The sequence below is a fragment of the Schistocerca gregaria genome, chromosome 2 (genome assembly GCF_023897955.1).
Source record: "Schistocerca gregaria isolate iqSchGreg1 chromosome 2, iqSchGreg1.2, whole genome shotgun sequence".
Classification (NCBI taxonomy): domain Eukaryota; kingdom Metazoa; phylum Arthropoda; class Insecta; order Orthoptera; family Acrididae; genus Schistocerca; species Schistocerca gregaria.
The window spans coordinates 711,857,430-711,870,320 of record NC_064921.1 but is presented as its reverse complement, the minus strand read 5'-3'; the positions used below and the strand labels follow the sequence as shown (position 1 = coordinate 711,870,320).

The 12,891-nt window shown below is 39.6% G+C and overlaps 1 protein-coding gene across 1 annotated transcript in view; it reads right to left on the bottom strand.

Moving 5' to 3' along the window:
• LOC126335948 (guanylate cyclase 32E-like) overlaps window positions 1–12,891 on the bottom strand; it is a 437,004-nt gene that overhangs the window by 255,451 nt on the left and 168,662 nt on the right. Inside the window, exon 12 of the mRNA XM_049999424.1 lies at window positions 4,256–4,367. Coding sequence (XP_049855381.1) covers window positions 4,256–4,367 — 112 coding nt within the window. The remainder of the gene's footprint in view (window positions 1–4,255; window positions 4,368–12,891) is intronic.

The window sequence follows — 12,891 nt, the reverse complement described above, 5'->3', positions numbered from 1 at the left end:
AAACAAATTACCGCATCTCTGGAGTATTGAATTAATGATCATGAAACAGGATGTTCACTGGGAACATGTGCTACTGCAGATACAAAATTTCATCAAAATCCATGATGATCATGTGGGACCATTTAGCATGGAATGACCCAACTGCAAAGGACTACTCCTCTCATCACCAACCACTATCCCAAAAGGGAACAAATAAACCATATCATTTACAAGGCCTTTGACAGTTTAGCATCCTACCCTGGTATAATGAATATTGTACCCAGTATCCTGCCCATCCCTCTTAATGTGGCATTCCACAGTCCATACAATCTAACAATATTTTGATCCATCCTTATGCCACACTCACTCCCATCCATTGTCACACAAGTCATATCCTTGTGGGAGACCTCAAGGCAAGATTTGTCCAATAAAGCCACCCAGTACATCCTACTAAAGTCCCTTCACAATTTTATCCTATCTCATCACAGTCAAGGCCTCCTGTGAAAACAAGTCACGTAATTACCAGCTTTGCTGCAATTTGTACACTTTATTGAATGTAGATATGACTGTCGTCAACCAGTTGGTCAACCCAGTGAATGGACACTTTCAAACTGTGGTCAAGAGCAGAGGTGAACACCCAGTGGCAGAATACAGAGCTGCAACATGCTATATTTCAATCTTCTCTAAATTATATACATGGAAGTAGTCCTTTAAACACATCCTTTGCACATATAAACCTCTGGGCCTCATTTTTCACTAGCCCCTTCTCCACACTCACCACACCCACATCCTGCCATCCTGCCTCAGCTAGCTACATATATCCTGTACATACACCATTTCCCCCACAGTCTCCTGTACTTCTGTTCTGTCACAATCACCCAGTTCACTCTTCTATGACAGCTTCACCATCATCATGCACTGCATGAACTCATTATTGTCAGCTGCTTTCCTATTCCATGCACCTGCTGCCTCTCTGTCCTACATTTGTATCTTGTGCAAATGCTGCCTTCTTCCAAGCCATCAGCCACCCTTCTGTAACTCTCCCCCCTGCTTCTCTTTTCACTCCACCTGACACAACCCCTCACCCAGTAAATACACAGTTCCAGGATTGTGCATCTAGTTAGCACAATGTAACTGCACAGGTGTGTGTGTGTGTGTGTGTGTGTGTGTGTGTGTGTGTGTGTGAGAGAGAGAGAGAGAGAGAGAGAGAGAGAGAGTGGGAGAGAGAGAGAGAGAGTGAGAGAGAGAGAGAGAGGGGGGGGGGGGGATGCATGCTGTAGCTCAAAAATTGATTAAAGTTTCCATTCTTGTTAAAGTGCGTGTTGACTACTCTATCCCTCTGCTATTTCGTGCACTGTTACTTTTACTTATAAACTGTACAAATTTTCAATGGTTACTCATCATTATTTTTTTTTCAATTTTATAGTTTAAATTTCATTTCCCAGTTCATTATCTTTGCTAATTAGGAAACAAAGCTTCTCTTACCAGTATCATAAGTTATCTATCATTGATGTTAAAGTAAAACAGAATCTAGAGGACAACATTGTGTCTCCAAAGGTGAGTTATATACTGGAGCACTGCAGAGTGGATGGCCCTTGAATGTAACTGTATTATTTGTTCTGAGTGTAGTATTCTAATGCTGATGGAATATTTATGATTGACTCTCAAACAATTCTGTGGGCAGCTGTAGTGGCCTAGTTCTTTTTTTGCAGGTTTCAGACTCTTTGATGGATCTTGATAATCTGTAGGTGTATCTGCCTATTTTTTGTATTTAATATGATAAATACTCTTGGTAACTGATTTTATATTCCACCTTCATGTATAGGGGATTGTACATCTGTAAAGCTATTGATTATATTTTCTTCAAAAGCATCTCAGACAAAAATTGACTCACTTTTCTTACCATTCAAGTAGAAGTGAACTTTATTTAGATATACATTATGTGATCAAAAGTATCCGGACACCCCAAAAACATATGTTTTTCAAATTAGGTACATTGAGCTGCCACCTACTGCCAGGTACTCCATATCAGCAACATCAGTAGTCATTAGACATTGTGAGAACGCAGAATGTGGCGCTCCACAGAACTCATGGACTTCAAATGTAGTCAGGTGATTGGACGTCACTTGTGTCATACATCTGTACGCAAGATTTCCACTCTCCTAAACATCCATAGGTCCACTGTTTCCAATGTGATAGTGAAGTGGAAATGTGAAGGGACATGTACAGCGTAAAAGCATACAGGCTGATCTCGTCTGTTGACTCACAGACTGCTGACAGTTGAATAGGGTCATAATGTGTAATAGGCAGACATCTAATCCATACCACTACACAGGAATTCCAATCTGCATCAGCATCCACTGAAAGTACTACAACAGCTAGGTGGGAGGTGAGAAAATTTGGATTTCATGGTTGAGTGGCTGCTCATAAGCCACACATCACAATGGTAAATGCCAAACGGCACCTTGCTTGGTGTAAGGAGCGAAAAAATCGGACAACTGAACAATAGAAAAACATTGTGAGGAGTGATGAATCATGGTACACTATGTGGTGATCCAATGGCAGGATGTGGGGGTGGTGAATGCCTGGTGAACATCATCTGCCAGCATGTGTAGTGCCAACAGTAAAATTCGGTGGTGTTATGATGTGGTCATGTTTTTCAAGGAGGGGCTTGCACCCATTGTTGTTTTGCATGCCACTCTCACAGCACAAGCCTACATTGATGTTTTAAGCACCTTCTTACTTCCCACAATTGAAGAGCAATTCAGGGATGGCAACTCATCTTTCAACATTACTGAGCGCCTGTTCATAATGCACAGCCTGTGGCAGAGTGGTTTCACAACAATAACACTGGACTGGCCTGCACAGAGTCCTGACCTAAATCCTATAGAACACCTTTGGGTGTGTAGTGTCCCTTTTTCAATATTCACCATTATCGAAGTGAAACATAAATAAAAATGACTGTATGTGACTCAAAATGAACTGCAAACATTGATTTATCTGTGAAAGGTAATAACACTAACTGTAAAAATATACAATATAGATCGATAGGTGCAGAAAAAACATTATTTTTATTGTATGATATTATAATGTGTAAGTAATTAAAAGAAGTATTATTATCTTTGTAAGAGTATAAAACACAATGCAATGCTCATTCTTCTGTATAGTCTGTTTTGTTCTGTTCGTTCTGATGTTAGCTGGAATAAGGTACGCAAGCTATTGTGCTGTGCTACCATTTGTTTCTGTTGTAATGTAACTGCAAATATTTAATGGTGTAAACTGTGTTCTAGTAAGAATATATTAGTATAAAGTGATCTCTGTGTATTATTTCAAAAACCTACGCCACATTTATCTTATGCAAAGAATATTTAATGAAAATTATTTAGCACGTTTCCAGCTGCTGCGGAGTGCGTAACAGTGATCTCTGACTGTTAACAATTAGCCACCATTACGCGGTACATTTAAAAATAATTTTTCACAGCACAATGTCTGATAGCCGTAGCGGAAGAAATTATGTAAAAATATTCAGCGAGATTAATTGAAGGAATCCAGTGAAATAATTTTATTCAAACTTGTCTATTTTCTGTGATAGTAATAATTTCAGATCAGTGAACTGGAGCTGAGTAATACTATGCTATTGCATTTACAGTAATTTGTAAGGAGCCTGGCACTCAATAAAACCAGATATAATACATAATTGGCAACCTATGAAATTCATTATTTTGCTCATTGACTTATTTTGTAATTTTTGAAAGCTAAACGTAAAAACTAATTTCACCGAAAATCAGTGACAGATCATGATAAATCAAAGGACAAACAAATTTACTAGGAGAGTGTTTCCTCTAAAAATATATTAGTTAAACATTTTTTTAAGAGATATAATAGGTGTTCATGTCAGGCCTCACCGACCGACACTGATACCTCTCCTCAGCGCAGCACTCCGTGAAGAATGGGCTGCCATTCCCCGAGAAACCTTCCAGCACCTAATTGAATATATGCCTGCAAGAGTGGAAGCTGTCATTGAGGCTAAAGGTGGGCCATATTGAATTCCAGCATTACCGATTGAGGGCACCACGAACTTGCAAATCACTTTCAGCCAAGTGTCTGGGTACTTTTGATCACATAGTGTATCTAGTATTTTCATAGAGATAAACAGTATTTATTAAACATGATAAAGTGTTCTCAAGCAGAGACCCATAGGTTAGTTATGGTAATTTAGTAACTGCTTTAAATTTAATGAACTCCTGATCAGGGAATGTATAACATTATGACACACCATACTTCTGTTTCCACCCGATGATTCTGCAGACTCCGTGGGTATTATAGTGACATCTTTCATGTCTATCTTCCACAACAAGCATGCAAGCTTGTGTTCATATCTGTAGTGCCTGCAACAATAAGTTTTCATAGTATTCAAGAGTTAGTAATTTCAGACTGTACATATAACTATATATTACAGTAATTATTTTTACAAACACACTAATAACCTTAATTACATAACACACATATTACATCATGAAACAATATTGATACTATTTCAGTACTGACATTATAAAATTATTTCCCTTTTAAACTTGACTGATTTTTGTTCAAGATGTTAAAAATGCAACAGAAACAATTTTCATGTTTACACTACAAACACAGAAAATGGGTCATTATTGTGTGTTCCATTGGCACTAAATTCATTGCACATTATGCATAGGCTTAATTTTGCTCAGTTGGAGCAGGGAACTGGGTCCAGCTACTATCAAGAAATAATCTTGATATTTACCTGAAGTGATATAGGGAAACTGTGGAAACCTAAATCAGAATGACTGGATACTGATTTGAATTCTAGACCTCCAAAATATGAGCAGCTTACATACAATATAAACATATGCAAACAACCCAACATATCAGTTATCATAACAGCCATGGAAAGGATAAAAGTAATAGGTACACAATACAGACAATGGCAGTGAATATTAACTCTTGTGGACATTACATAGCTATACTGGAAGCTACACTTCATATAGAGCAAAGAAATATGCATGAGGCAATTCCTGGATGTAGTAATAGTTAAAATAAGGGAAAGGCAACCACTCTCCCATAAGTCTTGCCAAGGCCACGAAAGTGTGCATTTGGATGTATTTGCAATTATATGTGTGAATGTGTACTTTTGCTACAAAGACAGCAAGAGTGCAAAAGCTACTGTGATGCTGTTTTCTGTTATTTGTTTCTGTACTCCATGCATCATTTCACTACAGGTGAGTAGTTGGCTTTCCCTTATTTTATAAATATGCATGGGAGATTGTGGAATGTACAAGTGAGACATAAAATGATGAATCAGAGTGTGAAGTGTATTTGACTTGTAATCATGTACGATTTTCTCCTTCCACTGTTACTGTTTAAAAACATTTGGGATCCATCCTAACCTATGGACATTATATCCTCATCCATAGGACAGGGAGATTGATGGAAGTTACGACCTAGATGTACATACCTCGGTCATTGGTGTAATATGTGTGCCACAGAAGGAGGTCAGGTGGCCTGGAGGAGCCACACAAACACTCTCATGTTTGTGGAGTGTGCCTCAAAGCATTGGTTAGAGAAAATGGCATATTTACATTATGGGATGAACAGAAAGATGCACATGATAAGACTACAAGTTCCTGTACAGTTTGCTGATGAGAAACAATGGTATATTATATACTGTGCTTATCTCTGGACCATGTGATGAGCAGGCATACACATATGACAGTGGCTTCCGTACAACACAGTGAAGAGGTGGTCCTGGATGGTATGGATACTTCCAGGTGTTGTCATCTAGCATTTAAATGGCAAGAGGTATGCCGCACTGAGTCCTACGTACCTGACATAACAATTTACAACAGTCAATGGTGATCACTGTCATCAATTGCTGCCCATGGCAACTGACATATGCAGGTGCTTCTCCAATCATCTGGAATTCTTTCTTTCTGAAATATCTGTTGCTTAAGATCCCACAGTATGTCCAACCCTTCTTCACCAAGACACTCAAACTACAACAGGGATTTCAGCAGGATCCGGGACTTTTCCACTTTTCATGTTCTTCAAAGCTGCTAAGGTTCTTCTCTGGTTATACCTACAATCATGTTCTGGAAGGCAACACCACTATCAGAGATTGATTGTGGATTTTCCTCATGAGCAGATGTTCGAAGAATTTCTCCCATCTTTTCTTACTACTGCTGTTCTCTTGGAGTATCATTGCCTCCTCATTCTTTGTTTGTCTGATATGTGTGAAATTTTCTATTGCCTTGTCTTGTGCTCTGTCTATCCTAACAATCTAGGCACCCTCTTTTTTTGTCTCTAGTACCCCAGAAATCCTATTCCATGGAGTTACCTTTACTTTTGACTCCCCTTTTAGCAGTTTTATTTGCCTATCTGTAACTGTCTCTAACATTTTCTGAGCTTTTTGGCACACCTTTCTGCCTTATTTCTCTCTTGTACCTCATTGCTCCACCAGCATGTCTCTCTGTCTACAGGGGTTCTTTTACCAAACCAAGCAGGGTGGCACAGTGATTAGCATAGTGGACTTCCATTTGTGAGGCTGACGGTTAAGATCTGCAGCCAGACATCCAGATTTTGGTTTCTATTGATTTCCGTAATAGACTACTAGCTACTGTTGGGATTTTTCCTTTGAAAGGGCATGGCCTATATCCTTGCCCATCCTTGAAACAATCCAAATTTATGCTCAGTCTCTAACAACCTTGATGCTGATAGCCCACTGAGCCTTCATCTTCCTTCCTTCCTTCCTTTACCCAATGTTTTTCCAAGTATATCTTCAACTACTTTCCCAATAGCACCAAAATTTGTATTTCACCACTTCCGTACTTCTGGCACTGGTAATAACTCTTGCAGAACCTTCACTCTGAACTTGCTTTTTACTCCAGGTCCTTCAGTCTCTATTACGTGTTGTATATTAATGACCTTGCAGACAAAATTAATACTAAAACCTGTCTTTTTGCAGATGGTGCAGTTATCTATAATTAAGCACTATCTGAGACAAGCTGCATAAGTATTCAGTCACATCTTGATAATATTTCACTGTGCTGCAGAGATTGGCAACTTGCTCTAAATGTTCAGAAATGTAAAATCGTGCACTTCACCAAAAAGTGTAGTATCCTGTGACAAAATATCAATGAGTCACTGTTGGAATTGGCCAATTTATACAAATACCAGGGTGTAACACTTTGCAGGAATATGAAATGGAATTATCAAATAGGTTCAGACATCTGGGCACAGCCGGTGGCAGACTTTGGTTTATTGGTAGAATACTGAAAAAGTGCAAACAATCTACAAAATAGATTTCTTACAAATCACTTGTGTGACCAATCCTAGAGTATTTCTGAAGCATATGTGCCCCATAGGACTTACAGGGGATATTGAATGTATACAGAGAATGGCAGCATGAATGGTAAGTGGTTTGTTTAATCTGTGGGAGAGTGTCACAGAGATACTGAAGGATCTGAACTGGCACACTCTTGAGGACAGATGTAGACTATCCCAAGATACAAACTTCCTGGCAGATTAAAACTATGTGCCAGACTGAGACTCAAACTTTGGATTTTTGCCTCTGCTGCAGAGTGAAAATCTTATTCTGGAAATATCCTGAGAAAGTCTGTTTATGAAGTTTCAAGAACCGACTTTTAATGAATACTCTAGAGATATACTACATCCCCTATGTATCGCTCACATAGGGATCATAAGGATAAGAGTAGAATAATTATTGCAGGCACAGAGGAATTCAGACAATCATTCCTCCCAAGCTCCATATGTGAATGGAACAGGGAGAAACCCAGATAACTGGTACGATGGGATGTACCCTCTGCCATTCACCTCACAGCGGTTTTCAGAGTGTAGATGTAGATTTTTGGAACAGTTCGTTTTGTTCTTCTATTCATTCATATATTTTTCATGCACTATCTAATCCAGAGTATCTGGGCATTTCTTAATGGATAGTTACATGGGATGAGTCCACTTTCACCTTTATGATGGCTTGAACTCAGGAGACACTTTAAATGAGCTGCCTGAATATCTGTGCAGGAATGGAAGCCCATTATTCCTCAAGAGGTGAAATGAGAAGGTGGTGATGTGGGATGCTAGGGTCTGGAGTGAAGTCAATACTCTAACTCATCCCAAAAGAGTTCCATTGGGTTCAAGTTGGGACTCATGACAGGCCAGCCCATTTCAGGAATGTTATTGTACACAAACCATTGTCTCACAACTGAGTACACTGTCACTCTATACATACAATCATTACCTCTGAACTGGGCCTTTACTGCATACAGAACAAACCACTGTAAAACAAGTTCATATCTTCCATACTTAGCATTTTATTAAACAATCGAAAATCCAGGATGAAATGTAGCAAAATTATGAAAAGGAAAGTTGCTAACCACCATATAGTGGAGATGCTGAGTCACAGATAGGCACAACAAAAAGACTGTCACAATATAAGCTTTCGGCCAACAAGGCCTTTGTTAAAAACAGATAACAGGCACACACACACACACACACACACACACACACCACACACACAACTCACATCCATGATTGCGCACTCTGGCAGCTGAAGCCGCAATGCCACACTGGCAGTATGACTTCAGCTGACAGAGGTTGTAGTCATGTGCGAATGAGTTGTGCTGGCATGTGTTTGTGTATGTGTGTGTGTCGTCTATTTTCGACAAAGGCCTTGTTGGTCAAAAACTTATACTATGACAGTCTTTCTGTTGTGCCTATCTGCGACTCAGCATCTCCACTATATGGTGAGTAGCAGCTCTCCTTTTCATAATATTGTTGCATTTTATTAAGTCCAATAAGTGGACCATGCCCTACTCATGAAAAACAATCCAATACCATAATACCATCTCCTCTGTATTTCACTGTTGGTTCTACACATAATTCAAGTAACATTCTCTAGGCATTTGCAAATCCACACCCTTTCATTGGGCTGCCACAGAGTGTAATGTAATTCATCACTCCAAATCACTAATTTCCAGTCATCCACTGTCTATAGGTGTCACTCTTTACACTACGTCAAGTGATACTTAGCATTGGCTATGGAAATGTGTGGCTTTTGAGGAAATGCTCGATCATTCCAGCCCTTTCTTTTTAACCTTCTACACACAGACACTGCGGTATATGGATTGCTGGTAGCACTCTGGTACTCACGAGTGATTTCTTCCACTGATTTCATACAAATTTTTACAGCCACTCTTTGTAATGTCCAGTGGCCACCGTCAGTGCAAGAGGTCTGCCTGGTTTTACTGTGGTTGTTCCTAAGTTCCACTTCACAATCACATCAACATTCAATCTGAGCTTCTTAAGAAGGGTTGAACTGTCCCTAATGGATCTGTTACCCATGTGGTATCCAATGATTAGCCAACAATCAAAGTCACTGCACTCTTCTGATGGACTCATTCTGCTGTTACTGCTTCTCTCCAACAACAGAATACTCACCACCTTCTCTTATATTGGTGCGTCCATATCATGTGACATTCAGTAGTCTATTGCACATTACATATTGGTTCCCAGATGTTTCTGATCGGACAGTGTATGTTCCTATAAAGTATAACTTCACGGTATATAAAATTATGAGATTTTTTTGACACTGTACACTTTGTGACTATCTTATATGAGGTGAAATGTGAAGGTGGACTTACTTCCCATGCTTTCTCTCTTTAATTCTGTGTGTTCCATCTATAGTGTTTCAAAATTCCTCACTGTTTGCCTTCCATTAATTTAATATACAACTGCAGGATAACAGCACACTCCATACATGGAGAAGCTAATAGTTGGTATGTTTGTTGACATCCCAGTTACATGACATGCTAATCTATCCCAGTTGCCATGTGGCAGTAACAATCTCTGTTGAGTCTAGTTGCTTACTATAAACTAACTGTATGTTGTGTGTGTGTGTGTGTGGGGGGGGGGGGGGGGGGGGGGAGAGGGTGTCTGCCGGCTTGTGTATGTGCTGTTTCGAGAGATGGAGAAAAGAGGGTGGAGGCAAGGAAGAGGGAGTTGAGGCAGGGGAGAGTGGTGATGGTGGGAAAGAGAGGAGGGTAATGGTAGTGGGAAAGAGAGAGGGGCTGTGGTAGAGAGAGATGACAGAGAGGTGGGGAGGGAAAGAGAATGGAAGATGTAAAAAGGGTTATATAAAAAGGGAGAAAGGAGAGAGAGGGGGGAAAGGAGAGGGGGGAAGGAGAGAGAGGGGTGGATGACAACTGTGGGGAGAGCCAGGGTTGAAGGGGTAGGGGGGAGAGAGCATTTAGTGACAATTTAATAATACAGGTGAGTACTTACAAATGGCAGAGTTTGTTGTATCATCCTCAAGTACGAGGGTTGGAGCTTCAATAGTGGCAACTATTTATTTACAGCTTGTACAAAATAGATACATGTTTCAGAGTTTTACTGACCTTCAAAGTAGTCACCAGCATTGTGTATACCCCATTGCCAGTGATGTGGAAGTTGCAGGATACTCTTAGCAGTGCCAGTTGTGTTGACAGTTCGAGCAGCGCGGTCTATTGCCTGATGAATTTGTAGCAGTTCTGAAGTGAATGCCATGAAGGGTTTCCTTCAGTTTAGAAATTGGGTCAAACTCCTGAGGGCTTAAGTCAGGGGAGTGCAGGAGGTGGTATAGCACTTAGCAGCCCCATCAATCAAACAAATCAGTAACAGCTTGCACTCTATGTGCTTGAGCATTGTCCTATAAAATGATGGTCAGGTCCTGTAGAAAGTCTCATCATTCCTGTCTCTAAGCTGGTCGTAGGTTATGTTCCAAAAATGAACAGCAAAATGAACAGCGTAGAGACAGAAGTGATAACACTTTCTGCAGGACTAGACCATCATTTTGCAGGACAATCCTCAAGCACATACAGTGCAAGCTGTTACTGATTTTTTGGACTGATGGCGCTGCTAAGTGTTATACCACCTACTGCACTCCCCTGACTTAAGCCCTCATAAGTTCAACTCGATTTCTAAACTGAAGGAAACACTTCATGGCATTTGCTTCAGAACTGCTACAAATTCGTTCGGCAATAGACTGCGTCAGACAAACTGTCAACAAAACTGGCACTGCTAAGAGTATCCTACAACTTCAACATTGCTGGCAATGGGTTATACACAATGCTGTTGACTAGTTTGAAGGTCAGTAAAACTTTGAAACACGTATCTATTTTGTACGGGCTGCAAATAAATAGTTACTGCTATTAAAGTTCCAACCTTCGTAAATATGAGGTGGTCAACATTAGAATGTTTGTGACAAGAAACTATTTTGTGCAAATGATTGACAGTCCACACCAGGCAGTTTAAAGTAATATTCATCCGATCATTGTGAGCAAAATATTTGCACTAAGCCATTCTTTTACTGATGAGAGAGCTGCAAAGTAAATATAATTACAGTTCAAACAGCTATTAGTGAAAAAAGACACTGCACTGATGTTAGTAGTTCCTTCTGATAAATGATATCAGTGCTATTGCTTCAGTTTCCACATCCCACATCCAAATCATGAACAGCAGTACTCTGTTGCGCAAGTATTCATGGTAGCCACTTTGGGACCCTCCTTTTCCCGAAATGTCTTGTGAATGTTGATGATATACGAGGTCTGTTCAAAAAATTCCAGAACATTCGTAATTTCACACCAGGCTATATCTACATCTATACTTTGCATAAATTTTGAGGTGCATGGCAGAGGGTACGACCCATTGTTCCAGTTATCAGGGTTCTTCCTGTTCCATTCACGTATGGGGGGGAAGAATGATTGTTTGAATGCCTCTGTGCATGCAGTAATTATTCTAAATGTATCCTCACAATCCCTATGTGAGTGACACATAAGGGGTTGTAGTACATTCTTAGAGCAATCTTTAAAGTCAGTTCTTGAAACATTGTTAACAGACTTCCTCAGAATAGTTTATGCCTGTCTTCAAGAGTTTATCATTTCAGTTCCTTCAGTATGTCTGTGACACTCTCCCATGGATTAAACAAATCTGTGACCTTTCATGCTGCCCTTCTCTGTATATGTTCAAATGACCTTTCGTGCTGCCCTTCTCTGTATATGTTCAATATCCCCTGTAAGTCCTATCTGGTACGGGTTCCACACACTTCAGCAATATTCTAGGATGGGTCACATGAGTGATTTGTAACCAATCTCTTTTGTAGTCTGACTGTAGTTCCCCAATATTCTACCCATAAATTTAAGACTACCACCTGTTTTACTCTAGACTGAACCAATGTGATAATTCCATTTCAAATCTCTACCAAGTGTTACAAGCAGGTATTTGTATGAGTTGTCCGAATCCGGAAGCGACTCATTGATATTATAGTCATAGGATACTACGTTTTTCCATTTTGTGATGTGCACAATTTTACATTTCTGAACATTTAGAGCTAGTTGCCAGTCTTTGCACCAATTTTGAAATCTTATCAAGATTTGACTGATTATTTATACAGCTTCTATCAGACACTACTTCATTACAGATAAATGCATCATCTGTAAAATGCCTGATTTTACTATTAATATTGTCTGCAAGGTCATTAATATACAACATGAACCAGCAAGAATGCCACCACATTTCCCCGGAGCACACCCGAAGTTACATCTAAATCTGACGATGACACTCCTTCCAAGATAACATACTGTGTCCTCCCTATTAAAAAGTCCTCAATCCAGTAACAAATTTCACTTGATACCCTGAATGATTGTACTTTTGACAATAAGCTTTTTGAAATTGAGAAACATTGTATCTACCTGACTGCATTGATCCAAAGTTTTCAGTACATCATGTGAGAAAAGTGTAAGTTAAGTGTAAGTTAGGTTTCATGTGATCCATGTTTTCAAAGCCCATGCTGGTTCGTACAGAGAAGGTCATTCTGTTAAAGATACCTCATTATCT